At 50.6% G+C, this 24385-nt stretch overlaps 11 protein-coding genes across 11 annotated transcripts; 6 read left to right on the top strand and 5 right to left on the bottom strand.

The window, feature by feature from the left end:
* Window positions 1–1226: 1226 nt before the first annotated feature.
* STEHIDRAFT_170259 (Aldo/keto reductase) lies at window positions 1227–2947 on the top strand (the record flags this gene model as incomplete). Its single annotated transcript, XM_007306852.1, has 10 exons — window positions 1227–1290; window positions 1379–1452; window positions 1558–1594; window positions 1658–1736; window positions 1798–1873; window positions 1946–1979; window positions 2038–2242; window positions 2306–2543; window positions 2624–2759; window positions 2831–2947. The coding sequence occupies 9 exons, from the start codon at window positions 1227–1229 to the stop codon at window positions 2747–2749; spliced, it is 933 nt and encodes a 310-aa protein (XP_007306914.1). The 3' UTR covers window positions 2750–2759; window positions 2831–2947.
* A 446-nt stretch (window positions 2948–3393) lies between these two features.
* STEHIDRAFT_159381 (uncharacterized protein) lies at window positions 3394–4078 on the top strand (the record flags this gene model as incomplete). The annotated part of the gene is made up of 2 exons (XM_007306851.1): window positions 3394–3573; window positions 3632–4078. The coding sequence occupies 2 exons, from the start codon at window positions 3394–3396 to the stop codon at window positions 4076–4078; spliced, it is 627 nt and encodes a 208-aa protein (XP_007306913.1).
* Window positions 4079–4989: 911 nt separating this feature from the next.
* STEHIDRAFT_159380 (uncharacterized protein) lies at window positions 4990–6094 on the bottom strand (the record flags this gene model as incomplete). The annotated part of the gene is made up of 6 exons (XM_007307161.1): window positions 4990–5017; window positions 5088–5182; window positions 5246–5348; window positions 5407–5618; window positions 5699–5894; window positions 5958–6094. 6 exons carry the CDS (start codon window positions 6092–6094, stop codon window positions 4990–4992), a joined length of 771 nt encoding a protein of 256 aa, XP_007307223.1.
* A 1270-nt stretch (window positions 6095–7364) lies between these two features.
* Window positions 7365–8642, top strand: STEHIDRAFT_159379 (terpenoid synthase; the record flags this gene model as incomplete). The annotated part of the gene is made up of 3 exons (XM_007306850.1): window positions 7365–8020; window positions 8083–8212; window positions 8268–8642. The coding sequence occupies 3 exons, from the start codon at window positions 7365–7367 to the stop codon at window positions 8640–8642; spliced, it is 1161 nt and encodes a 386-aa protein (XP_007306912.1).
* A 1361-nt stretch (window positions 8643–10003) lies between these two features.
* Window positions 10004–11367, top strand: STEHIDRAFT_113028 (uncharacterized protein; the record flags this gene model as incomplete). The annotated part of the gene is made up of 4 exons (XM_007306849.1): window positions 10004–10614; window positions 10681–10810; window positions 10871–11169; window positions 11316–11367. 4 exons carry the CDS (start codon window positions 10004–10006, stop codon window positions 11365–11367), a joined length of 1092 nt encoding a protein of 363 aa, XP_007306911.1.
* A 468-nt stretch (window positions 11368–11835) lies between these two features.
* Window positions 11836–13625, bottom strand: STEHIDRAFT_82617 (uncharacterized protein). The gene is made up of 6 exons (XM_007306762.1): window positions 13099–13625; window positions 12805–13016; window positions 12635–12740; window positions 12474–12568; window positions 12117–12408; window positions 11836–12040 (listed from the first exon to the last, which is right to left on the bottom strand). The coding sequence occupies exons 1-6, from the start codon at window positions 13417–13419 to the stop codon at window positions 11942–11944; spliced, it is 1125 nt and encodes a 374-aa protein (XP_007306824.1). The 5' UTR covers window positions 13420–13625; the 3' UTR covers window positions 11836–11941.
* A 630-nt stretch (window positions 13626–14255) lies between these two features.
* On the bottom strand, window positions 14256–15828 carry STEHIDRAFT_82609 (uncharacterized protein). The gene is made up of 7 exons (XM_007306761.1): window positions 15698–15828; window positions 15444–15639; window positions 15174–15385; window positions 14981–15083; window positions 14816–14910; window positions 14610–14727; window positions 14256–14540 (listed from the first exon to the last, which is right to left on the bottom strand). Exons 1-7 carry the CDS (start codon window positions 15802–15804, stop codon window positions 14442–14444), a joined length of 930 nt encoding a protein of 309 aa, XP_007306823.1. The 5' UTR covers window positions 15805–15828; the 3' UTR covers window positions 14256–14441.
* An 882-nt stretch (window positions 15829–16710) lies between these two features.
* On the bottom strand, window positions 16711–17472 carry STEHIDRAFT_61745 (uncharacterized protein; the record flags this gene model as incomplete). The annotated part of the gene is made up of 3 exons (XM_007306684.1): window positions 16711–16863; window positions 16932–17069; window positions 17134–17472. The coding sequence occupies 3 exons, from the start codon at window positions 17470–17472 to the stop codon at window positions 16711–16713; spliced, it is 630 nt and encodes a 209-aa protein (XP_007306746.1).
* An 863-nt stretch (window positions 17473–18335) lies between these two features.
* Window positions 18336–20767, top strand: STEHIDRAFT_170257 (glycoside hydrolase; the record flags this gene model as incomplete). The annotated part of the gene is made up of 9 exons (XM_007306848.1): window positions 18336–18674; window positions 18723–18960; window positions 19026–19063; window positions 19126–19667; window positions 19733–19849; window positions 19918–20035; window positions 20107–20202; window positions 20274–20428; window positions 20486–20767. The coding sequence occupies exons 2-9, from the start codon at window positions 18782–18784 to the stop codon at window positions 20765–20767; spliced, it is 1527 nt and encodes a 508-aa protein (XP_007306910.1). The 5' UTR covers window positions 18336–18674; window positions 18723–18781.
* Window positions 20768–21220: 453 nt separating this feature from the next.
* On the top strand, window positions 21221–23384 carry STEHIDRAFT_170256 (delta9-fatty acid desaturase; the record flags this gene model as incomplete). The annotated part of the gene is made up of 7 exons (XM_007306847.1): window positions 21221–21557; window positions 21692–22222; window positions 22286–22303; window positions 22376–22482; window positions 22548–22674; window positions 22762–22937; window positions 23008–23384. 7 exons carry the CDS (start codon window positions 21221–21223, stop codon window positions 23164–23166), a joined length of 1455 nt encoding a protein of 484 aa, XP_007306909.1. The 3' UTR covers window positions 23167–23384.
* A 77-nt stretch (window positions 23385–23461) lies between these two features.
* STEHIDRAFT_159374 (uncharacterized protein) lies at window positions 23462–24374 on the bottom strand (the record flags this gene model as incomplete). Its single annotated transcript, XM_007306846.1, has 3 exons — window positions 23462–23569; window positions 23643–23827; window positions 23891–24374. 3 exons carry the CDS (start codon window positions 24372–24374, stop codon window positions 23462–23464), a joined length of 777 nt encoding a protein of 258 aa, XP_007306908.1.
* Between the last annotated feature and the right edge of the window lie 11 nt (window positions 24375–24385).

Below are 24385 nucleotides of genomic sequence, written 5' to 3'. Positions count from 1 at the left end.
GGGTAGTGGGTAGTGATGAATCGACGAAGTTTGAGCTGTAGCTATGGAGTAATTATAAGCACCCATTATCCTGGAGATGATAGATCAACCTCGGGATCAAGGGTTTTGCACTTGGAGATTGAACGATCCGAGGCGTAGTTCTAGTAAGTATAAGGTCATCAAAGGACAGCTCCCCCGGGGCCAGATGTTTGGGTGTTTGGGTTTTGCAGTTTGGGTGTAAAGCGGTGGGATGGTGGATGTTTGATTGCCTCGAGTTGGTCTTGATGTCACGGTGTTTATGTTTATGATAATGTTTTCTTGATAAGTAGGCTGTAAATTCGCCGGTCGATCGTGTGCACTGATGAATCAGTACCATCATGTACTTATGTAACTTAAGAACAAAGGTAAGAATTGGGATTTCCTCTTCCCTGGTACCTATCAATGATCGAGCCAAGTTTTTTGAACGTACACACGTCTTCAGGTATAAGTATTTCCACTGAGTTCAAGCTCTTAGTCCCAAATTGTGGCGTAGGGAAGTTAACCACGTGGGTGGCGGCGAGACCTTCCGAATTCAACAAGCGCAAACAGAGCGCAAACTAAACGCCACGCCGCCACCGTATTCAGGCGCGAATTCGAAGTCACTTGCCAGTTGCCACCATCTTTTATATACATGTACTTGTGTCCCATACACACTCATACACCATGCCCAGGCAAACTGTCTGCCTGTAACTAAGACTATACCATTCTGCGGACCATGACGGAGGGCCGCTCCGCCTCGTCTCGAAAATAACTTATGCCCAGGTGCGTCACTGACTGCTCTCCTCTTCAAGCCTCTACATATGGTCTGCTGACGAGTTACAGGACCCATTTAGAACGGCTGTAAGATAACGATGCGAACAGAGGGCTCAGGGAAAGGCTCGACTCTCGACCCCTCGACCCCCCGACCCCTGATGACGAGTGCGAAAGCGTGCCTTTGGGTGTCTGTGCGCGTATGTAAGGCTTGATTGGCACAGTGTGAGTATGTCCAGATGCGCTAGAGTCTCAGGCTGCCAGTGATCCCACCGACTCGATCGTCATCCGAGGCTTTGAATCTAATCATCATCTGAACTATTGTGATTGTTAGTCGGTACTAGCGGCTCGCCGTGGTGAGTAGCTTGTCAGAAAGAACGTTGTCATACTTATACCCGTTCCAAAATTCGCAGATATTAGTACTCACCCAAGGCTTGATCCCCAAGCTGATCACAACAATGGTCGTCAAAATCCCCACACTCAAGCTCCCGAACGCCAATAACACAGAGATACCCGCTATCGGTACGCTCTCTCACCTATCACTCATCACAATTTATATTTGTATGTGAATTGAAGTTTAAATTCCAACGCCGCCGGTTTAATTTTCCAGGATTGGGATGCTGGGGCGGAGTGACGAAAGAGGAGAGGGCGAAGTCGAAAGATTGGATTTTGAGTGCGTTGAAGGTAAGTAAGCCGCCGAGTCCTGCCAGCTCAATCCTGATGAACACATTCTGAGTGCTGAAGTGCTGATTTTTGTTTTTGCGGATCTCGCTCCTACGCGTTACTTAGTCTGGATATAGGCTTTTGGACACTGCGTATGGCTATGGTGCGTAGTTCGCATTATTCGACGTGAAGGTGGAATGCGACATGTCTGAGTCTGTGTTTTTAGGTACTGAGCAGTATGTGGGTGAAGCGATCAGGGAGAGCGGAATTCCGAGGGAAGAAATATTCGTGATCACAAAACTCCCGTCAGTACTTCCTTCTTTCATTCGTGCACTTTCCAGGGGATTGACGGGGATATTATCATAGAACGCACCACCACAGGAAAGTCCAAGAGTCTATAGATCAGTCACTCAAGAACCTCGGGATGGACTACGTCGACTTGGTCAGTTTAGTCCATCTCTTCACCCCTTCGCAAATATGCTGAAACTCTCTGTCCCTCTCGTGAATTAAATAGTACCTGATGCACTTCCCCCAAGCCGTCATCGATAGTACGCCTCTCAACCCCCTGCCTCTATGTTTATCACATAACCAACATGCATCATATAGACGATGATGAAAACGACCTCGTCGACGAAAACGGCAACGCCATGCCGATCGACGATGGTATCACATTCAACGAGACGTACGCTCAGATGGAAGAAGCCCTCGCAGCTGGGAAAGCTAGAGCCATCGGCGTGTCGAATTTCTCTATCAAGACACTCACCGAGCTCCTCAAGACTGCGAAAGTCGTGCCGGCGCTGAACGAGGTCGAGTGAGTTCCCATCCAGTTTTCCCTACATCATGGACGGTCAGCTCATCGTAATACAATGTAAAGGATGCACCCACTGCTCGCCCAAGAATCTCTGAAGTCTTTTTGCGACGCACGCGGAATTCTGACATGCGCGTATAGCCCGTCAGGATGGGCCACCGTCCGCGAAGACCCGACCATACTCGAGCTCGCGAAGAAATACGGTGTAGAGAGCACACAAATCATCATGGCGTGGCATGTTAAGCGGGGGGTGATTCCCATTCCGAAGTCTTCGAATGAGAGGAGGCAGAGGCAGAATATTGACGTTCGTACCTTTTTCCTGTTTGCTCAATTTTTTTTTGGCCGAGTTGAACTTGTGACGACGACGACGATGATGATGTGCAGCTGCCTGTGCTGAGCGACGAGGACTTTGCGAAGGTTAGTGCGATGGATCAGGGTAAGAGGTTGTGCAATGCTATTGGGCCGGATGGGAAATGTTATGGGTGGACGGCGGAGCAGTATGGATGGTGAGAGTGTCCTGGTGCGTATGTTTGTCCTTTTTCGTGGAATGCCAGTCAGAAGGCTCACATTATTATTCTTTTTGGGTCGTAGGAGAAGAAGCTAAATCAAGAAATCTGTACAATCGTCGTTCTCTCTACCTGGTGTTCTATCAATGTTGTAGTATGCTTGTAAACTCGGTCGGCGCCGCAAAATCCCTTTGTTCTCATAATGATCGGACTTTGACTGTGGATGACTGTGACCGAGTCTCTGCCTTGCAACATTCCATTCAACATTCCTTGGGACTCCAAAATCATACTCCGGGAAGCGTGGAGTTGTTGAAGTTGAGTACGGTACGAGCTTTTCAACTTCCGAACACGCGAAAGCTCCACTCCCACGTAGACGCGCTCTTGAAGTTAAAGGCGATCAGACCGGAGCTGAACATTTGTTGCCTCTCCTTCAAGATCACTACATAACATAGCGCCATCGAGGATCGCGTCAGCGCATTAACACAGGCAATGGATGCCTGTCCAATGGCCGACTACTCTCCATTCCTCACTTCATTCTTCGCAGCTGTCAAAAACGCTACAACGCTCCTCATGTCTTCCTTCCTTTTCGAGCCGCTGGAGTTTGCTCGCCTGAAATCGCAGCACAGCACAGAATTATCTTAGCGCCCAATGACCCGCTACAAAGCAAATGAGGGCCATGTCCGTGGAGATCTCGCACTCGAGCTCTATTCTCAGCGTGCTGCCGTTCCTGGAGCTCTTCTCTTCGTTGAGTCCAACTTCCCCGCATTGATCTTCGTTTTTCCTGTCATGACTGTGTTTTTCTTCCCCCACGCCATCATCAAACGGAAGGTACGTTCATCTCCGCTCTGACTGGTGGATAACCCTTACGTCCCCGGGATCTGGTCAGAGGGACAAATTGCTGCATGGCATGGAAGAAGGCAGGTATATTAACCTTCCCAACATGCTCGCAACAAACGCTGCAACCCGAAGAGCGGGTCGTGTGCGCTGTTCACTCCTTCATCTACATGCAGTTGTGGCGCTCGGGCGAGGTGCCTTGCCCGCCGAACTCGAAGAACATAACTATCCATCCCCTCTCGTATCTTCAGGCGATAATACACTGCCGGGATCAGACATGACACCTCAGAAAGATAGGAGGGAAGACTATGGTGGGAGGATGGAGGATAGGTGTATGGCTGCTTCAGGAGTTCTTGATGTGGTGACTGAGGCAGAAGGCCAGAAGGTCATTAAGATACGACTTAGCCATCGGGACGATTCAATGGTGTGTGAAGCTTTATTGGCCACCGGTCTCTCATCATCACAAGCCATTTCTGACACGTACGGGATGTTTTCGTAATCGGTTTTGTGGCGGTCGCGGTCGCAGGAATGCAGAGCCGCTCTTCATGTTCATCCACTTGGTCACACACATTCGAGATAGACATCCCGAGTTTGGATATATGCGAACCTCTACCTATTTTCATATTTCAACTCAGTTTTTCCGTGCTTCGAAGTAATAAGTACGGCCTCTAGTTGCTTCTATGTCATCGAGCCGAGGGTTTCGGGGAAGACGACAAAAGAGGTGGGAGATTCCAACGACCCTCTTCGCGAGGTCTGTGGGTCCAGGAGCTACATCAGCAGGAGGCTACGATAAGGATGATGAGGCAAGCAAGTTGATAGATTCATAGGGGCGGGGGTTCAGCTTTGGCAAGAATTTTCTAGCAAATGTACGTGCCGGCAAAGCCTCCTATTCCTTGCGTCGAATACTATGGTATGTCCCTCATAGTCGTTATTCAATTTGTGTACATATTGACTCACCATTGAGATTCAACAAGAACCTTTCTCTCAACAGTTATAATCGAGGGGGTCTTGGGAGAAGGGAAGTGGTGTTGGATATATAGACCATGCGTTTGTGCAGGAAGCAGTCGCCGTGAAAGCTTGAGATAGGGTGAATATAGTAACAGTATACTAAGGCAGTGTTTTTATGTCGGGTTAAAAACAGCCTGCGAGCGTCACAGAGGAACATCGCCGCATGCCACATGACACGATTCCTCAGTGTTCGACGTTCGTCTTTGACAGCGGTCATTCATGAATGTTGACTTCAAGTTGCCTTCCGTATCAATCACGATGCACGATATAACTTGATGGAACAGAATACAGACATCATTGATGGGATGTTAACATCCGTAGTACAAGGAGCTGACGGGCCATGGAGCATAATAATTGTTCTCGACGGTCGGAGCCAAATTCTCCTGCAAAGCAAGCCCTTACTCAATTGATTGCGACGCTGAAGCTCGATCTAAATTCATAAAAACGGTGTCAAGACATGAGCTATGGTAGATGTGACCATTCAAGAATAAATTACGAACGTAGTCAAAGTTACTGTTCCAGACGTGGCTTCCACTCCGGCCTGTACGGTTGTGAGGTATTGTGAGGTCGCAAGGCCTTCATTATCGATCAGATACTACATGCCAAATACATGGTCAGAACATGCATGGAAGCGGAAGAACTCATAACAACGAGTCACGGTATAGAAGTCCATCAAGTCTCCGCTGAAACTCGTGAACTCTCCAGAAGTAGGCAGGAACGAAAAGACATTGTTGGCGCCGTTCGAGCCCTGGTACAGGTTCCTGTAGGACCGAATTTAGCTTCCACAAATGTCACAAATCAAATGGTCGAATAACTTACCACGTCTGTGAAGCGATATAGATACTGCTCGCAATCGGTGTGGGTTGTCCATCTGAGCCGTATGTCGCGGAGATGGGACCAGCATTGACGTTGGCCATCCAGATCATGATCTCATTCGTGGCACTACCCTCGGAGGTATCGGATATGAACATGTCATATGCAATGTCGGCGACAATACCATCTTCTGTCGAGAGCGACCAATCCCATGTCGTCTTGAAGCAAACATGGAAAGAGAAATGTCAGGACCAAAGCCACATGCTCAGGCGAAGCGGGAGTGCGAGAAGCAGCATACCGGCATGCTGCTAATAGCACTCAACTGCTGGTTTACTCCATCGTTGAGCTGAATGTCCGTGAAGCTCTTGACACCCGTTCCGCCCGTCCAAGTGAAGCTGTTCACCCATGCTACGGACTCAGATGACACGCTATTGATATAAGCGCAAGATTCGCCAGAGCTGGCGCCTGACGCCCCCCACTGGTCCAAAAGAATACTGTCGGGATAATCAATCTAGCTATTCACTTCTCAAGCGAGGAGTCAAGATGACATGACCCACCTGTACTCTATTCCGGTACTGATTGTGCCCCATTGACCGCAATACACAGACGTATCAACGGCGGTAGCACGACGGTCTTTGAGGGGTGAGGCAAGTGCAAAGGCAGCATAAGTCAGAGAAAGGACGGAGAGCAACATTGAAATCGCTTTAGTCAAATGAAGTGGTCTGACATATACTAGACGGGAGAGACACAAGTTTTATACTCATCAGAGGAACATGTTCATGGTATCACAAGTATTGTGTCTGCAAAATCTTCGGAAAGAACGAGCAAACCTAGTGGTCACAGTCTCAGCAGGCACTCTGTAGCAGAGGGGCTGGCCTTGTGGGCACGGAGGCGATAGAGGTCATCGGCCAGTCGCTACAGGGATATCATGACAAAGGCAGAAACGTCCACGCGTGGATCCGTGTCGGTGAAGGGAAGACGAATGTTTCGCGCGTTGTAGACGGTCAGATGTGTCGAAAGGGACGAATCATCATGCATGAACATCGGGCCTACGGTTCAGAATGCATCGTTGCATACAAAGTACGGCGAAGCACGAATATCACGCATCTTGTGATTCTTGTCCGAGCGGATGCCGGCAAACCGTCCTACATGATAGGGTAATGTGGCGGGTCATTGATGAGTTTTGTAAGCGCTCCTGAGTGAAGAATACGGAACCGAGGGATGGGTAGAAAGCCTGAGCAATTCAGATATGCCGACATGCTCTGCGAGTGGATAAATATCACTTATCTGAAAGATGAAGAGCATGACTGAGAAAGGCGAGCGGCGTAGATCGTATTTGACACTAGCTGCGTCTATATTGAGAACGTTCTCCCCGGCGACCTGAAGATAAGGTAGGCTGTCATATTATTGGAAGACGTCGTGCTGGGTCGCTGCTCTTGTTTTCGAAAGAAAGGGAAAATGTGAACCCGAGAGAAAACGGGCGCTGGCCTTGCACTGAAGTTTTGTGAGAGAGATGTGATTGAGTGAAGATCTTGACTTAGACTAGTCTCCGCGTTTGTCGGCTCCACGACGGTCTGTGTATGGGCGAAACAACACTACAGGTAGCTAAAGTTCGACGGTGAACGTCCCTTCATATCACTTCAAGGACGGAGCTCAGGGCCATTCCAAGGTTGTCGTACTGCCCCAGTTGTACCATAGCTTGGAGCTCTGCATCTACGCCCGACACGTCACGGTGCAGTCCACGACCAGGCTGTGTGTGGGAACCGAACGAGAGCTTTCCTTGAAGCTCGAAAGTGCAGACATATTGGCGACAGACGAAGATACCACAAACGCCACGGATATGGTAAGCTGAGGACGGGGATGTGAGGGCTAGTTTCCATAACTCCCTCGGTGACAGATGTTCATCCTAAATGCATGAACCACGTGATATGTCGAATCCAGTCCTCTTATAATGAAGTCCATCTATGGCACATCCAACAACCAATCCCTCTCATAGACTTGAACAAATGGAGTCCGTCAGGGAACACATTCCTCGCCTTCAGCACTTCCTCGGCGAGATCGGCTATCGTCACACCACTCCTCCTGCACCGACGCTCGATTTTCTTCATGCGCATCACCACTGGATACACCATGTACTGGGCCCCATGACTTCATGGACGGTGGCCAAACTAAACGCACTCGAAGACTCATCCTCGACCATTTTCGAGAGAGCATACCCGTTGTCCGACGCCGAGATGAAGTTCGTCCTTGCAAAGCTCACGGCCATAGCCATTTTCCTCGACGATTCTCTCGAAGATGAGGAGACCTATGACGATATCGGCAACTTCGCACATCGTGTCTACCTGGGCGAGGCCCAGCCGACCGGGGTCCTTACCCTCTACCACCAAGGCATTCAAGAGCTTTCCAAGATGCACGAAGGCGACGCGGTCTTTAGAGGCCTCGCTGTCGCACCTTGGATTACCTTCATCGACGCCTGCATGTTAGAGAAGAGACTTCTGACCTTCGACTCGAAGCTACGCGTCAGTCCTCGCGATCTGGGATATCAGCGCCTACGAAACAGCACAGATTTTACGTCCCTCCGAGCTCCGAAGGCTACTCCAAGTGAAGTAGAGGTTAGCTTGTGAGTTTCCGAGTTTGCATGACATGCTGGTCTTGTGACTGACCTGATCTTTGTGCTCGCAGTCCTATCTTCCTTCGCCACAAGAGTGGAATAGGAGAAGCCTATGCCGCTGCGATCTTCAAATCGTCTAGATACCAGGAGTTGCCTCTATCAAGATTCGTCAAGTCCATGCCAGACATGATATATTATATCGTCCGTGCACTTACCCTGTTCGCAACGAGCATTGCTCATCATTCGTGTTTTACAGGAGCTCGTGAATGACCTGATGTCCTTCTACAAGGAGCAACTGGCCGGTGAAACAGCCAATCTGATCCATCTCCAGCATCAGTCGTGGAAGGGAGGTCAGGGAACAGGGCCATATGGATCGTGGACGTTACTCGATACTTTCAGCCGTCTGTGTGATGAGACGAGGGATGCTGCCTTTAGGGTTGACGAGCTCCTCAGACTGGATGAATGCGAAAAGATAGCGAACGGGGAGTTGAGGGGTGAAGAGGTTGGTCTCTCGCCGATGGACGTAACGATGGCGGCGCAGTGGCGTGAGTTCAGAGACGGATACGTATCTTGGCATCTGGAGTGCCAACGGTACAAGTTGGATTTCATAAAGCTTAGCACGTTTGAGTAAAGGGGTTTCTGTTCGGGATCGGTTTACAGATGTTACCTACTGAACATAGATAAGTTTATGGATCTATAAGTAGTTATAGCTCTGCCAGTGATATTACGAAGTACCTGCCTTTTATATTGGGACGGAAGGTGAGTGCGAGAAACGATACGTCGGTTTAGATCGGCGGAAACGATACCAGAACGAGTGAAGAAGACGAAATATATAAGCCGCGGAGGTGAGGCGGAGGTCAAAGAAGACGATGTTCAGAATTGCGGCGCAAGGCGTGAGTGGCCGAAACTGACAATTCGACTGCTAGAAATATAAACCAGATGAATGTTCCACGATACCATACTAGATTCAGTGCCTTGATAGCTTCTCGCGGAAGAACTATGACCATGCATACAGCCCTCAATCATGAGCCAAATCATGCATATATGTGCACTGCCTTATTCGTCTTCCAGGTGGCCGACAGATGAAAGGGAGAGAAAAATCCAGATTGTGTTCCAGCTCAATCACTGCGGGCAACTGAACAGCCAATATTTCAAATAACTGCCTTCAACGTCGGAGGTCACAGTCGGTAAGAGCCGTGACGTATGCAGACAGCTCCACAAAACTATAGCTCGTATACAGGAAATCCCGCTGCTCCTCGAGAGGGAATCGGCGCCCACTGATCATTTTCAACGTCGCTATGATCTTATCGGGGAATACGCACTCAGTAGCGCTTCAGCTATCAAGGCATAAGTTCAGAGTTACTATACAAGGCGTACACAAGCCTTGCGAGAGCCACAGACATAAGTAGTCACCCCGAAGAATATCACGGCGTTACGAACTGGGAAAAATTTCAGGCTGAAATGAGCTCCATATGATCTGGGTTCCCAGTATGTGTTATGGGTACCCTGGTGTTACAAGTCACCACAATCGGCCGTTGCAGAATTGAGTAGCGGGTTCAGGTCCTTCAGCCGAGCGGGACTTGAGCGGAATGAAGCGGCCTCGAACTGGCTCACCTTTCGTCCAATACACCATGGCAATGGTGATATCTCAACTCTACAAACGACATCCCCCTGATGGGCATTGGTCAGGTAACATTTTGGTCCCGGTTGAGCAATGGAAAGGATCGTAGTCGTATGTTTATCCCCAAGGGCAAAACGAGTCACGGAAAGAGGACGAAGAACAAGCACCAGTGAGAGTGGCGTCGCCTGACCGCCCAGAGAGGGTTTGTCGAAAACTCTATGAAGAATGTTGCACTTTGCAAAACATTCTTCGTGGCTGAGCAGAGTGGGATTCATGTTAGATAAGGCAATGCTGCCAGTAAGAAGCGGCCTCTATAAGAAGCGAAGTCTACTGCTGCCTGACAGCTCAACCACCGACTCCTTCGCCATACGATGGACCCAAAAGAATACCTTCCTCGCCTTCAACAATTTCTGAACGAAATCGCTTACAGCTATACCCCCCCTTCTCCTCCATCTGCCGAGTTTCTTCGAACTCATCACCACTGGGTACATCACATTCTTGGTCCAATGACATCGTGGACCACCGACATGCTCACTGACGCGGAGATCGTGTCAGCGACTTTATGGGAAAGAGTCCTCCCTTTCGCTGATGCCGAGATGAAGTTCATCCTCGCGCGTCTTACTGCCATAGCCGCTTTTCTCGACGACTCGATCACCGACAAGACTGTATACGACGACATCAACGAGTTCGCATGCCGGGCGTATCTCGGCGAAGCCCAGCCCGACGGCGTCCTCGCGCTGTTCTATCAGTGCCTTCAAGAGCTTTCCAAGGCGCACGAAGGAGATGCAGTCCTGAGGTGTTTGGCGGTCACCTCATGGTTCACCTTCCCCGATACATGCCTTCTGGAGAAGAGGCTTTTGACTGTCGACCCCGAGCTGCGCGCCAGCCCTCAAGACATGGGATTTCCTGGGCTCTTGCAGTCCAGAACTCGCCGTATCAAGGTCGCCCCAAAGATGCCGCCAGTAGAAGCAGAGGTCAATTTGTATGTGTTCCACGCACCATCTTTCGTAGTCTTGGGCCTATATTGACTTCCTCTGGTTGGCTCCAGTCCCATGTATCTCCGCGACAAGAGCGGGTTTGGGGAGGCATTTGCTGCTGCGATATTCAAGGCATCCAAGAATCAGGAGTTACCCTTATCAAGATTCGTGAAGGCCTTCCCGGACCTGATATATTACATCGTAAGCAGGGTGTCCGGCTTCGTACCCAGAATAAGCATGACTAACATTTTTGTCACATAGGAGGTGATCAACGACCTCTTGTCTTTCCATAAAGAGCAGCTGGCTGGAGAAACAGTCAACATGATCAGCCTTCAGCACCAATCATGGAGGGGAGGTAAGGGTACAGGGCCGCTGGATGAGTGGACGATGGTAGACACCTATGGCCGCCTATGTGACCAGGTTCGGGACGCGACATTGAGGATAGACAAGCTGCTCAGACTGGAGGAGTGCGAAATGGTTGAGAGTGGCGAGTTGAGATACGAAGACGTGGGTCTCGAGGCGGTGGATGTGACGATTGCGATGCAGTGGCGCGAGTACAGGTACGGGTACATATCGTGGCATCTGGAGTGTCCTCGCTACAAGTTGGAATTCATGAGGCCTAGTATACATGAGTAGATGATTATTTTCTTCTCCGCGCCTCGGAATTAGGAGCTATTACTTACTGAGCGTAGATGCATACATACAGGAACATCTGCGGCGATGTGCGCCGAGCAAGCGCCAAGTTGTTACCGATTTGATTTGTCTCATAATGTATCACTAGTCTAGAGTTCTTCTTTTTGTTTCAGTAGTGACCGGAGTTTGCATAAAGATATAAGGACTGCGAGAAGACGGTTGGATGGGAGGTTCAAGTTCAATGTATGCAGGGTCGTTTTAGATGTTGAAACTCCGCTCCGGTCGCACCCGACGCTCAATCCCCCGCGACATTGGGTGGCACCATGCATGATTGACCCTCCAGTTTGCCTTCTGTGCCCAGGAGGCGTTCGGTGCAAGGAATTTAGACACAATTTATAGACAGGACCGAGGGTCCCAGACCAGGGAGGGGTGACATGGTGATGCTGGGCCGATCACCTCTTGCCTGCGCCGCCCGTCTTTCCCCCCAAACTCTCACAGCTTCCCGTCATGTTTGAATTTGTTGGGGAGGATCTAACTTTGGCATGTTCTCCAGGTAATAATTGGACAGCCACCTACGCTGTTTCTTCTGCAATCATCGATCATATAATTTAACAGCATTCGGCACATACAACAACTAGGACCGAAGCAATTCCCGTATTGGAGGCAACACCACGACGTAACTCTTCACTTGCCCGTTTCTTAAACGCACTGACTATAATAGTCGTTCATGACGGTACAGGTCGATCCAGACACACAGGTTGTAAGTCCCGTCCATCCCTGCCCGCCGCATTGGCCGTACTGTTACGGAAATGGGAAATCAGTATACTAGTCTATTGTTACAGTACAAGTAAGAACTAGGAAGAAATGTGCTTACCAACGACTGAGTAGCGCTAGAGGTGGAGGTAGAGGTCGCGGAGGCGGAGGCCTGGGTGGAAGTTGAGCTAGCTGTAGCGGCCTTCGAGGTGACAACGGAGGTGGCGACGGCTGAGGATGCGGTGACGCTGGTCACGGCAGGGCACGAAACGGAGGCGGAGGTAGCAGCAGAAGAAACAGCCGACACGGCGGCGGAAGTAGAAGCGGAGGCAGCACTGCTGGAGCTGACAGCGAGACCCACGGAGGACGCGACGTCGCTAGAGGAAGAAGAAATGGAGAGGCTATAGCTCGAGCTGTTATGCCACAGCATATTAGTTCAAAGCTTGATAAGTTGAGATAAGTCGAGGCAGAAACATACGTGGTCAAAGTGGCCGTGCCAGAGGTAGCTTCGGTACCGGCCTGAGCGGTGGTAAGGAATTGAGAGGAAGAAAGGCCTTGGTTGTCAATCAAATACTGGGCGAGAAATACCGAGATCGACGGTCAGTAGATATAGAACCTATGATAGAAAAGAGAGCTTACAGTGAAGAAGTCCATGACATCACCGGTGAAACTGGTGATCTCGTCTCCAGATGAAGGCAAGAACGAGAAAACAGCATTCGCTCCGTTGGTACCAGAGTAGAGGTTCCTGAAGACGTAGAATATAGTACCGGTCAGCTACAGTCCAAGGAATCACCGGGTTAAGGGCGTACCAGGTCTGGCCAGCAATTGAGAGATCGCTGGCAATGGCCGTGGGCGAACCATCTGAACCATACGAAGAAGAGATGGGGCCGGCGTTGATGTTGGCCAACCAGATCATGATTTCGTTCTCGGCATCGCCGCCGGAGGTAGACGAAGTGAAGAGGTCGTAGGCAATGTCGGCGACAATGTCACCATCAGTAGTCTGCGACCACTCCCAGGTAGTCTATGGCATCACGAAGACGAGGAATCGAGAGTTAGCATACTCAATGACACTTGGCCATGTGGAAGAGAGGAACAAAACGTACGGGCATGCTGGTGATAGCACTGAGCTGTTGGTTCACACCATCGTTGAGCTGAACGTTGGTGAAACTTTTGATGCCCGTTCCACCAGTCCAAGTCCAATCATCTACCCATGCAATCGTTCCATCACTGTACGACGTGATCGACGCGCAGGACTGGCCAGAGGTAGCACCGCTTGCGCCCCACTGGTCGAGGAATACTTCGTATTCCGCTCCACTGTCGATGGTGTCCCACGTACCGCAATATTGCGAAGTGTCGAGCCTTTTCAGGGGTACGGCCAGCGCGATACTAGCGGGAAGAACGGCGGCGAGGAGCGTGAAGAACATGGTGTAAATGATAATGGTTTCGATGAGCCAACGTTTGATTGAGTTTGAAGTCAAGGCGAAAGTGTGGTCAAAGTCAAGACCGAGATAAAAGACTGGAAGGTGATATCAAAAGAATGAAAGGGACTGAGAAGCTAGTTCCAGTGAGCACAGGAGTCGAACAGCAAGCAGCTGAGAGCTCTGAGGCGAGAGAACGAAAAGGTCGAGAGGTAAGTGCTGCGGTCTTTCGAAGGGAGTCGGCCTTATAAGTGGTCCCGTTCGTCAGGAACATGTGCATTTCACGACGCTAAAGTTACCGGAACGCAAGGTCAGCCTTTCCATCAGTTTCGGGCCAGACGTCTGTCGTTACTATGTTGCGGAGGCTGTCGTATAGCAACAATGCATGGTCTCCGTTCATTCGCAAGCTGATGTTAGAGACGCAGCGACAGAGGGAAATCTGGCCTAGCTTCGGACCTGTTCAGACTCCTCCACCTCGTGCAACTTTGGCCGGAGTTTGTCTGCAGTTCCAAAGGACTCTTCAAGTTCTCACCTGTGACCTGCCAATTGATGATAGGAGCAAGTCATCTCGTTACGCGTCATGGAAAATAGAAAATCCATCCAGAGGAAATCATCGACGTCCATTCCTTCATGGGGCCAGACTGAGACCAGACAGGGGGCGGAAGCCTGAAGGTACACCATAATGAACGGAAGAAAAGATTAATTGCCGTCGGTTAGCAACCGTGTTCGGAGAGTGTTCGAACGTCATTGCAAATTCGGTGCGCGCATTCCCGGCCTTCATCGCCACCGCCACACTTCATGAGGCGTGACGCTCCCTTGACGCTCCCTCAAACCTCTCAAAAATCATTCAATCGCTACGATAATATTTATTTTAGACAGTACGTATGTCACGTCCATTGCTACCTTAGAGAAATGTCTTTTGATGGCCCAGTTCAACCAGCGGCAGAGTACCAATCGGACGTGATTAGCCTACCGTGAGCGTTCGTTCTCATCCCTTTGGATAGCCCTGACATCCCATCTTGCACCGACTAAGTACACTGACTATAGTACTCGTTTGACGCAGTACACGTCGATCCCGACGCACAAGCCGTAGGTCCCGTCCATCCCTGCCCACCACATTGGCCGTACTGCACAAGTATGAGCATGATAAATCAGTCTCATCTGAAATCGAGCAGACAGAGAAGGGTCGTATGTACCTTGCTCTGCGTTGCTCCACTTGCGCTCGACGACGTAGTTGCGGTGATTGTAGAGGATGTGCTAGAGGTGGCACCGCCGGATGAGCTACCGGTGTTTATGGCGAGGCTGAAGCTTGTCCTTTATATATGTAAATCAGGAAGCAGAGGACATCAGCACATAGTTCTTAGGATGTGTCGGCGAATATGAAGATGGTATGAATTCGTACGTGGTCAGAACGGCAGTCCCAGATGTGGCTTCTGTGCCTGCTTGTGCTGTTGTGAGGTATTGAGAGGACGATAACCCTTCGTTTGAGACGAGGTACTGCGGTGGATTCATGTTGTGTGAGTCGTGATTTGATGCGGAATTTGAAGGAGAGGGAAGATAGGCGTACGTCGTAGAAGTCCATAATGTCACCACTGAAACTCGTAATCTGCCCCGAGGTGGGGAGGAACGAGAAGACATTGTTCGCCCCATTCGATCCTTGATACAAGTTCCTATACGACCCAACGTTCAGCACTCAGCCCGATGCACAGCAACCGCATCACACAAGGAAGTGTAGCTGTGACAGGGATGAGGAGTCTTACCAGGTATTTCCGGCGATAGAAATACTGCTCGCCACTGGAACAGGCTGTCCGTCCGAGCCGTAGCTTGCGGAGATAGGACCGGCATTGATATTGGCCATCCAGATCATAATTTCGTTAGCAGCGGAACCTCCGGATGAGGTGGAGGTGAACATGTCGTAGGCCACATCCGCGACTATGGTTCCGGTGGTGGTTTGGCTCCAGGTCCAGGTTGTCTATAACACGCCATACAGTTTGGGAGATGGTACGAAGAAAAGGCGGGGAGATACGTACCGGCATACTACTAATAGCACTCAACTGCTGGTTGATACCATCGTTCAGTTGAACATTCGTGAAACTCTTCACTCCCGTCCCGCCCGTCCAAGTCCAGTTATTCACCCAAGCAACGCTGCTACCGCTGACACTGGTGATAGAAGCGCAAGAGACACCAGAACTGGCACCGGACGCCCCCCATTGGTCTAGAAGGATACTGCCATGTTGTGCGTGTTCAGTTAGTGATCGACGTGTTGTATGAGTAGAAGCGTTACCTGTATTGAATCCCGGTGTCGATTGTGTCCCACTGGCCGCAGTGGGAGGAGGTATCGAGTGCAAAGACGAGGCTGAGAGAGGCGAGAGCAAGCAGAGGGAACAACATTCTTGAGGAGAGATATGAGGGCTGTAGAGCTTCGATATTGATGAGAGTATTAGAAGTGAGTTTATATAGTTGAAGGTATGGTGTTCCGATATTCACTGGAACACAGGTTGGGAGTAGCGTAATCTTCGGAGCGACAGCAACCAAGCCAACAGCTGTGATCGCCTTCAACAGCACCCATACTGAAATAATTAAGGCACAAATATGGTCAAACCAGACATAATGGCCCGAGCATGAGCCTCCGAGAGCTTCTTGTCGTATTCTCCATGCAGCGTTTAGGTCTAGAGCGGTCAAGTGGATGAGCCTCGAGTTAACCTTGAAGAAGCTCCTGGTACAAGTGATCAACCAGTGATCCCAAGCGGGCCGCCCAGAAATACTTCAGCTCGTGTTTTCATCACGAACATTGCTGAGAGAAATCGAGTAACGCATGGTCGATATGGTCAGATGTGGACGACGTGCAGTGAACAAGGGGCAAAGGGGAAATGGCGGGTTTAACGTCGGAAGAGCAGTGGTGTTCTGAGGGTCGGCACTCTTGGACTGGTTCTGGGAGAGCACCAAGTATTCCATACAGGATTTTTCTAATGCAGACGTTCAAGACGATGAAGCATGCGTTCAGGGAGGTGGAAAGAAACAGCGACTTCTGATTTTCACCAGTGCTGAAGTGCTCGGCTGTAGCCGCATAGGCGGCGCCACCGCCACAACGCAGGGACACAGCCCCCTTTCTGAAGTTTACTGAGCTTGTTTCCATTTCGTTGACTGCTACACTATCATCATGGACGAAACATAGAGATGATGCGAGTGTTCTATTATTGATGTTTTAGATAAGTGGTATGTTATACATCATGCATCCACACTTGCGTACAAGAGTGGCACGGCAAATTAAGCCAACTCAAAGGAAGAAGGAAGAGCTCAAATCATCTTCGTCTTCCCTTCGCCCCTTTGAGCTTTCTGCCTCTCACCGTGCTCCGTGCCCTCGGGGGCTGTCATGGCAGCGCGCTCCGTCTCTCCGCTAGTCGCTGGTGCTGGTGCATGTTCTGATTTGTTCTCGAAGGGACTCGAGTTCTGTAAAGCAGACAGCGAGTGAGCGTCTCTACAGGTAACGGGGAAATTCAGAGTGAGGGTATCGAAACGATACGTACGGCAGCATCCTCCTCTTTCTTCTTGAGCTCTCCCGTACGACGATCATGACCGTGCTGGACGGCCTCGGGCTTCTTCAGCACTTTGCCCTTGACTTCCTCCGTAAGGCCTCCGAGCTTCTCACCCACACCCTGTATCATCATCCACAGTATCAGCAAAACGATCCTCAGTGCCATGCATCAAGGCACCACGTACCACTCCTTTTCCGTAATTTGGTCCATATCCCACCGCACCCGCATGCTTCTGTTCCGGGTACTCCTCATTCGCACCCGTCCCCGCGTCCTCGCTCTGCACACCAGTCCCAGGCTGGTTGTGTGGTGGCGGTTGGTCATGTGCAGTAGCGGACGTAGTTGTAGGCTCGCCGGTGGTGGCGGAAGATGGTGTTGGGTCGAGAGTGGTGGGCGGGTTGGTGGTGCCAGATTGGGAAGGGTTTGTTGAGCCGGTGGCACCGTAGGTAGTGGCAGATGAGGGGGTGGGGTTAAGGCCGGCGGTGTGAGCACCGGTGGGGGCGTTGGTGTCGATGCTAGTGGACATGGTTGGTTTGTGGGGAGACGAAGGGTTTGTTGTAGTATAAAGGCGATTTAGAAGAGTGGAAGTGTATTCGGGATGTTGTGTTCTTGTGCTGAGCAACCTTCTGCTCTCGCCTTTATAATAATGAACGGCCTGGTATGGAGCATTATAGCAAGAGTGACGTCGGTGGAAATGACGTCGGGGAAGGAGTCCTTGTTGGGGAACAGTGAATGATGTCATTCTGCACGGATCAACCAGGTCCGGGAGGAGGATAGACTAGAAAGTGGAATGTCTATGGCACCTTTTGAATTCGAACATTGTGGATATCAACGAATTTTTGATGGAGACCAGAATGCCGAGCGTCAAGAACAGGGAGCATGGAGCAGGGGCGTCCAGATTGAGCAGAAATCAATGCAGTACACGGACTCAGAGACTACACCGCACAGGCCAAGTATCGTTGGGGAGATATTCTGGTTTGTGAATATAGACATTACAAATCGAGAAATTTATTACAGCATGAAAGCAGCAGAGTATATTGAGCAGACCACAGCGACGATGGGTGATGTTGGCGCGAAGAGCTCCTCGAAATAAGCGCCGGAGCCTGCAGAGCGCTTACGCTGAGGCGGACTTTGAACTTTTGCTCGATGTTTGTGGCGCAGTCGGCGACGGCGGCCTTCTTGACGAACAACGTATACCAATGCCAGGTCACGGTCAACGTATGGCTCAGATTCTGCTCTCTGCCCTTCAGAGCTTCTCTCTGCTCTGACGCGACCCTTGGTAACCTGTCGTGCTACGATATCCCGGAGAATACCCGTTCTTAGAGCTGCATCTTCGAGTCCACCGGCGTGTTTTACCACCAACCATGCCATCATCTCCTGTTAAGAACTGCCAGGTGAAAGAAACATGCTCTCCGTATTCTGAGAGGGGAAGGGAACGAACGAGCTCCGGCACGGCGGGCGGCGTTCCGGTACCACATCGTGCTGAGACACCGATCTGGGGCTTCCGGTGTCTCACCTTTACAACCGAAAAATCCGGTGTACCCATCCAACACCCAATCTGTCCAAACCATCTATACTGCAAAGATGGTCGACTCTCAGTAACTCAGGCTCACTGCCCGGTTCTACTTCGTTATTTCTCCCTGCGACCGAAATAGGGCCACCGCAACTTTCAACCCCGGTGCGCTTATGTCTCGCCCTCTGGTTGTGTAGGTTCTCGGAAATGTATAAGTATGCGACACCTATGCTACATTTTTCCTTGTGCTAACACATCCCCAGCTGTTCTCCAACTCCAGAGCGACATCCTCATCCTGCTCCAAGTTGTGGACGCTCACACCATGATTTTGACCATCTCTACCGTCGGGATCTTAGCACTTGGGACTTTGTCTATGGCTCTTTCGGTCAAGCCTTCACCACGAAATGCTTGGTCTCAGGCTCATATAGGGATAGAAGATGGTTCGGAGACCACTGCTTCGTGTGTGATCGACAAGCCCGTCGTGGCTCATCATATGGTTGGGTGCGTTCTTCGTTCTTAAGAGTATCACCGGTACCGTTATATGATACTGACCTTACTACAAATAGGTATACCTACTCGTACACACCAAGCGATTGGGCAAGCGGTGCGTGTTCACCTCCTTACCCAGTCATATTACCTTCCTCATAATATTTTTTTCGTCAACAGACATTTATTTGGCCGCCACCAACGGCCTAGACGGGTTCATCCTCAACATGGGTGCCGATCCCTGGCAACCTGCACGCATCTCCGATGCTTTCTCAGCCGCAGAAGCTTTCAATGCCAACGTCTCCTCCACCTGCGCGACACAGAGTGCTCATACCTTCGTCGACGACATCGACACATTTGATTCCAGCTCTTCATTCGCTGCGACCGGCCCTAGATCCACGAATAACTGTACCGCTAAACCCTTCAAACTTGCCATCTCATTCGACATGTCGTCCTTTCCTTGTGCGAATTCCAACGACGCATCAAACTTGCGCTCGATCGCCACCGCGCATTCAAATTCTTCGGCGCAGCTACAGATTTGTACAGCCGACGGGAATGGAGGAATGAGTTTGCAACCTGTGTTGAGCACGTTTGCGGGAGAGGCCTGTGGGTTTGGGCAGGCAGGGTGGCAGAGCGTGACTAGTGGGTTTTGGTTTGCGCCAGCATTCTTTGACATGAGTAAGGGGTGGACGGGATGGAGTGGGGTTCAAGCGAGTTTGAACGTGCGTATCCGGTGTCTTTGATTCGAGTTCATATTCAGACTGCGATAACTGACAATGTTTTGCAGTGGAATGGCGGGTGGCCCCAGGGTAACAACGATATCTCGTTCTCTAACGATCAGACTTGGATTTCGGAGACGAATGGAAAGGGATATGTCGCCCCGGCTTCGCCTTGGTTCTATGCGGTAAGCCTTCCCATCTGTCTTTCCTCCATGCCTCAATTGGTGTGCTTACCCCGGTGCGCTCTCGTTAGCATTACGGTCCAGAGTCTTACAACAAGAACTTCATATATCGACCAGATGACTGGTTGTGGGCTTCGCGTTGGGAACAGCTCATCGCGAATAGGGAGCAGGTGGCTATGGTCGAAGTTGGTGAGAGCGCCTACAATCTTGTATATCTCAATTTCACGGAAACTAATATGTCTACGCGCCCTTGTTTGTAGTAACCTGGAATGACTACACCGAGTCTTCTTATATCACTCCTTTCAAAGGCGAGCTTCCTCCCTATAGTGAATGGGTAACGAAGTATGACCACCAAGGTACGCCCTTATTACTATTTTCTTGCATTCTGTGGCTGGATGTTGCATGCTGATCAACGGCTGATCCGCAGGGTGGTTGAAGATGCTCCCGTACTATATCCAAGCCTTCAAGACCGGAGTCTACCCGGCAATCACCCAGGATAAGTTTTATCTTTGGGGACGTTTATATGATAAGAATGCGCAACCTACGGGGGACTCTGTCGCAAGACCTGCCAATGCTGATTGGGTACATCCCTCCTCTACCCCCACTTTTCTCACGAGCTCATCATTTTCCCCCACGCAGACTTCGAACACCCTCTGGGCCGTGGTGCACCTTGCCCCCTCCCTCGCCACAAACACATCAATAACACTCACTTGCGGTTCATCGACCAGTACTACGTCCTATTCCGCCTCCGGCGTTTACAAACTATCGCTACCTTTCATCGATACCTGTGATGTCTCTGCCCAAATCACGAGGAACCAGGGAGTGCTGTCGACAATTACGAGGTTTACGCCGTCAGGCATGCATTATAGTGCGCAGGGGCCGCAGTATTGGGACTTCAATGCGTTTGTGGCGAGTGCTTAGTGGCGGAGTTAGGGCACAGAATCGGGTTATGATGTGGGTGGTCTCAAGGATTGGGGAAAGTCATCAGTTGGGGTTTCGTTGTTGCTTCTGTGTATTTATATTTCATTCGTCGGTACACGCTCATACCCCCAACGGAGGCATTGATTGGCTGATATGTGAACTGTTAGGTGGTCGTGCGATTGGACCGTTGCGGTAAGGTGGCGCCACAGTGGCGTAGTAGAATGGATCGCGGAGTTTCAATATGGGCCCAAGCGACGGCGCCAGTCCCAGACCTTCCGAGACGCGTCGAGACTCGGCCGGGCTACGGTCACTTTCTTCTGGGGCAAGGACGATGGGGAAATCACCGCAGTGGGCTCATTGTCCGTTAGAAATGTTCCCCATCGTTTTGAACTCCTTGGATGATATAAACACTGGTCGAATCACCTCGCTTTCGTTGTGCAAGACATCTCCTCCATGTCTTCCGTTCCCCCCTCTCGCCAGGCTAAGCCACCTCCGTCGAAAGCGGACTGTCCTTCTCTTCCCTTGAACCCTTCGAAACTCGTGGAGAAGCTCGCGTTTGGGGAACAACCTATTGATATCGATATCCCCGATAACTATGTCGCCTTTACTTTGAAGAAGGAGAGGGAGCTGCCGCCACTGTCCTGGTCGAACTTCTACACGCGCTTCAACTACGTGAGCTTGATTGTGCTGACGGCCACGCCTGCTATGGCAATCTATGGGATGTGTACGACCAAGTTGAGGTGGGAGACGGCGCTGTTCTCTGTTCTCTACTACTTCATCACTGGACTCGGTAAGTCTCTTTCTCAAGATTTCTTCCTTTCTCTTGACATGTGAATATCTGGCGAGTATCACTGGTGTTTCGGCTTCCTCGCTGAATAGTTTTGAGGACTTATTTGGATCGCAACTGACCACTACAATATGCAGGCATTACCGCAGGCTTCCACCGTTTATGGGCTCATCGCTGCTACAACGCCTCGAAACCTCTTCAGTACTTCCTAGCCATGGCTGGCACCGGTGCCGTCCAAGGCTCCATCAAATGGTGGTCTCGCGGCCACCGCGCTCACCATCGATACACCGACACCGAGCTCGACCCTTACAACGCCCACTGGGGCTTCTGGTGGTCGCACGTCGGTTGGATGCTCTTCAAGCCCATTCGCAAACCCGGTGTCGCCGACGTCTCTGACCTCTCGAGATCTGAAGTTGTGCGGTGGCAACATCGGTGGTACCTTTGGTTGATTCTGGCAATGGGGTTCGGGGTCCCGACGGTCATTCCGGGATTATTGTGGGGTGATTGGAGGGGAGGGTATTTCTATGCGGGTGCGGCGAGGTTGGTGTTTGTGCACCATTCGACGTTCTGTGTGAATAGTTTGGCACACTGGTTGGGAGAGGCACCTTTCGACGACAAGCATACGCCGAGGGACCATTTCATTACTGCGCTTGTTACAGTTGGTGAAGGTTCGTCTATGCTATTTGCTTCTCTTCGCGGTCCAGTGCTGACCTCGACTTGCTTCGTTGCAGGATACCATGGCTTCCATCGTGCGTCTCTGTCTTTGCTTTTATCCGAGCCGCCATATTTTGATTCGATGCTGATATCACTCTCTCACTCAGATCAGTTCCCCATGGATTATCGCAACGCAATAAAATGGTACCAGTATGACCCTACCAAGTGGTTCATCTGGGTCTGCTATAAGTTGGGTCTCGCCTCGCATCTGAAGGTACGCCTTCAATATAATTATCTTCAATAACTCTTCACGCCATCTCACTGACCTTTGCCCTGCAGACCTTCCCGGAGAACGAGATACGCAAGGGCCAACTTACCATGCAGCTCAAGCGCCTGCGCGAAAAACAGGAAAACATCACCTGGCCTGAGGATGTCGATGACCTTCCCGTTATCTCGTGGCAGTCTTGTACGTCTCATTCACTGTCCCGATATCCCCTATCGAGTTTCGACAGATCCGCATCGTGTACTGAATCTTTCCTCACCATATGTGTAGTCCAAGACCAGTCTGAGACGCGACGACTTGTCCTCATTTCCGGCTTCATCCACGACGTTGGCTCCTTCATCGACGAACATCCCGGTGGTGCCCATCTCTTGAAGAAATACGTCGGCAAGGATGCGACGACGGCCTTTTTTGGAGGCGTATACGACCACTCGAACGCAGCACACAACGTTCGTCCTATTTTCTCTCCCTCTGCCTCTTCCCCTTCCTCGTATTGATGTTTTTCTTCACTTCTTTTAGTTGCTTTCTATGCTGCGTGTCGGAGTTCTTCACGGTGGTCATCCTCATGCGCTCGACGATAAACACGTTCCGCCTGCACAACGTCTTCGCGTGGCGACACGGTGGGAGCTCAACAACCCCTATAGTTCGACGGAGAGCGATGAGGGGTTGTTGGGTTGATGATCGGAATCTCGTTCGCTCCAGTCATTAGAGGCGTTTCCTTCATGTCATACGTATATCGCGGGGATGAGTTGCATTATAGAACCCCCGCTCCATTTATTACGTTTTATTTCTTGCAGATGTTCTTGAGAACGGCGTGTACTGTATTGGTGTCAATTATTTGTAAACAAACATGAAAGAAATTTTTCCGTGTCTCGTCAAGGCACTTGGACTATTTTATTACAAGAGGTATAGGGTCATTATAGATGGGAGTGGACGGGTTGCAGATCAAGGACATCAACCAACAGTTCTACCTTCATAAGCCTTTTCCTTCACCGCTTTCGACAAGAGGGTACGTGACAGTGCCAAAACGCTCCTTGTAGCGACATTCATGACACAACTCCCTGGGGCAGCTCTTACACTTCTACTCAAAGCACGATTGTCATCAGTCGAAAGCTCACAGAAGGATAACGTGATGGAAAAAATAATGGACGCACGTAGAGCCAAGGCCAACGCTTCGAGCAACCCCAACACTCTGAACCTTCGAATTTCTCGTACCTAGCTCCACGCATCCAATCGTGCTGACAGTTTGCGGCTCTCTGTGATTTGTAGGATTCTAGGACTGGGTCGACACGCTTGGCGGGTGGGATGTATTTCTCGGTTGTTGGGCATTTCCCAGTGTCTGCGACAAAAGGAGGAATATATTGGTCGAAGTGGGCTAAGGCAAATGAGAGATTGGACGCACCTGTACCGTCACGACGCGCAGGAGGGATATAGTTATGACCATTATGGGCATCACGAGTCTCGTCTGAAGCTTTTGTGTCCGGACCAGAGACTTCCGCCGCGAGGGTATCTTCAGAGTCACTTCTGTCGTCGACAATTGCCTTTTCATGCACATACGCCCCAGGTGAAAAGACGCCATTTCGCGGTGTATAGACCTTGAAGCGAGACTCAGAGGGTGTTACGTTTGGGGACCCAGTCATTTGAGGACCTCTAGCGCGCCAGTCAGATACGCGAGCTTCTTGAGATGGAAGAGGGGAAGCAAAGTTCCCGTGCGGAGGGAGAGCAGCGTCAAGGCCAGGTGGAGCACGATCGCTAGCAGAATTGGGTGATGGACTGGAGAGGAGGGAGCCAGACTCTCCGATGGCAGAGTCGTTGAAGACGGTAATACCCTGGGGCACAAAGGGAGCAGCCTCGATGTTGAGAGATTTCTTGGGAGGATAGCCCATAGTGAATCAGG

This window comes from Stereum hirsutum (assembly GCF_000264905.1).
Source record: "Stereum hirsutum FP-91666 SS1 unplaced genomic scaffold STEHIscaffold_12, whole genome shotgun sequence".
Taxonomy (NCBI): domain Eukaryota; kingdom Fungi; phylum Basidiomycota; class Agaricomycetes; order Russulales; family Stereaceae; genus Stereum; species Stereum hirsutum.
Note: the sequence above shows the minus strand (reverse complement) of the source record. Positions and strands in the feature narration are given on the sequence as shown.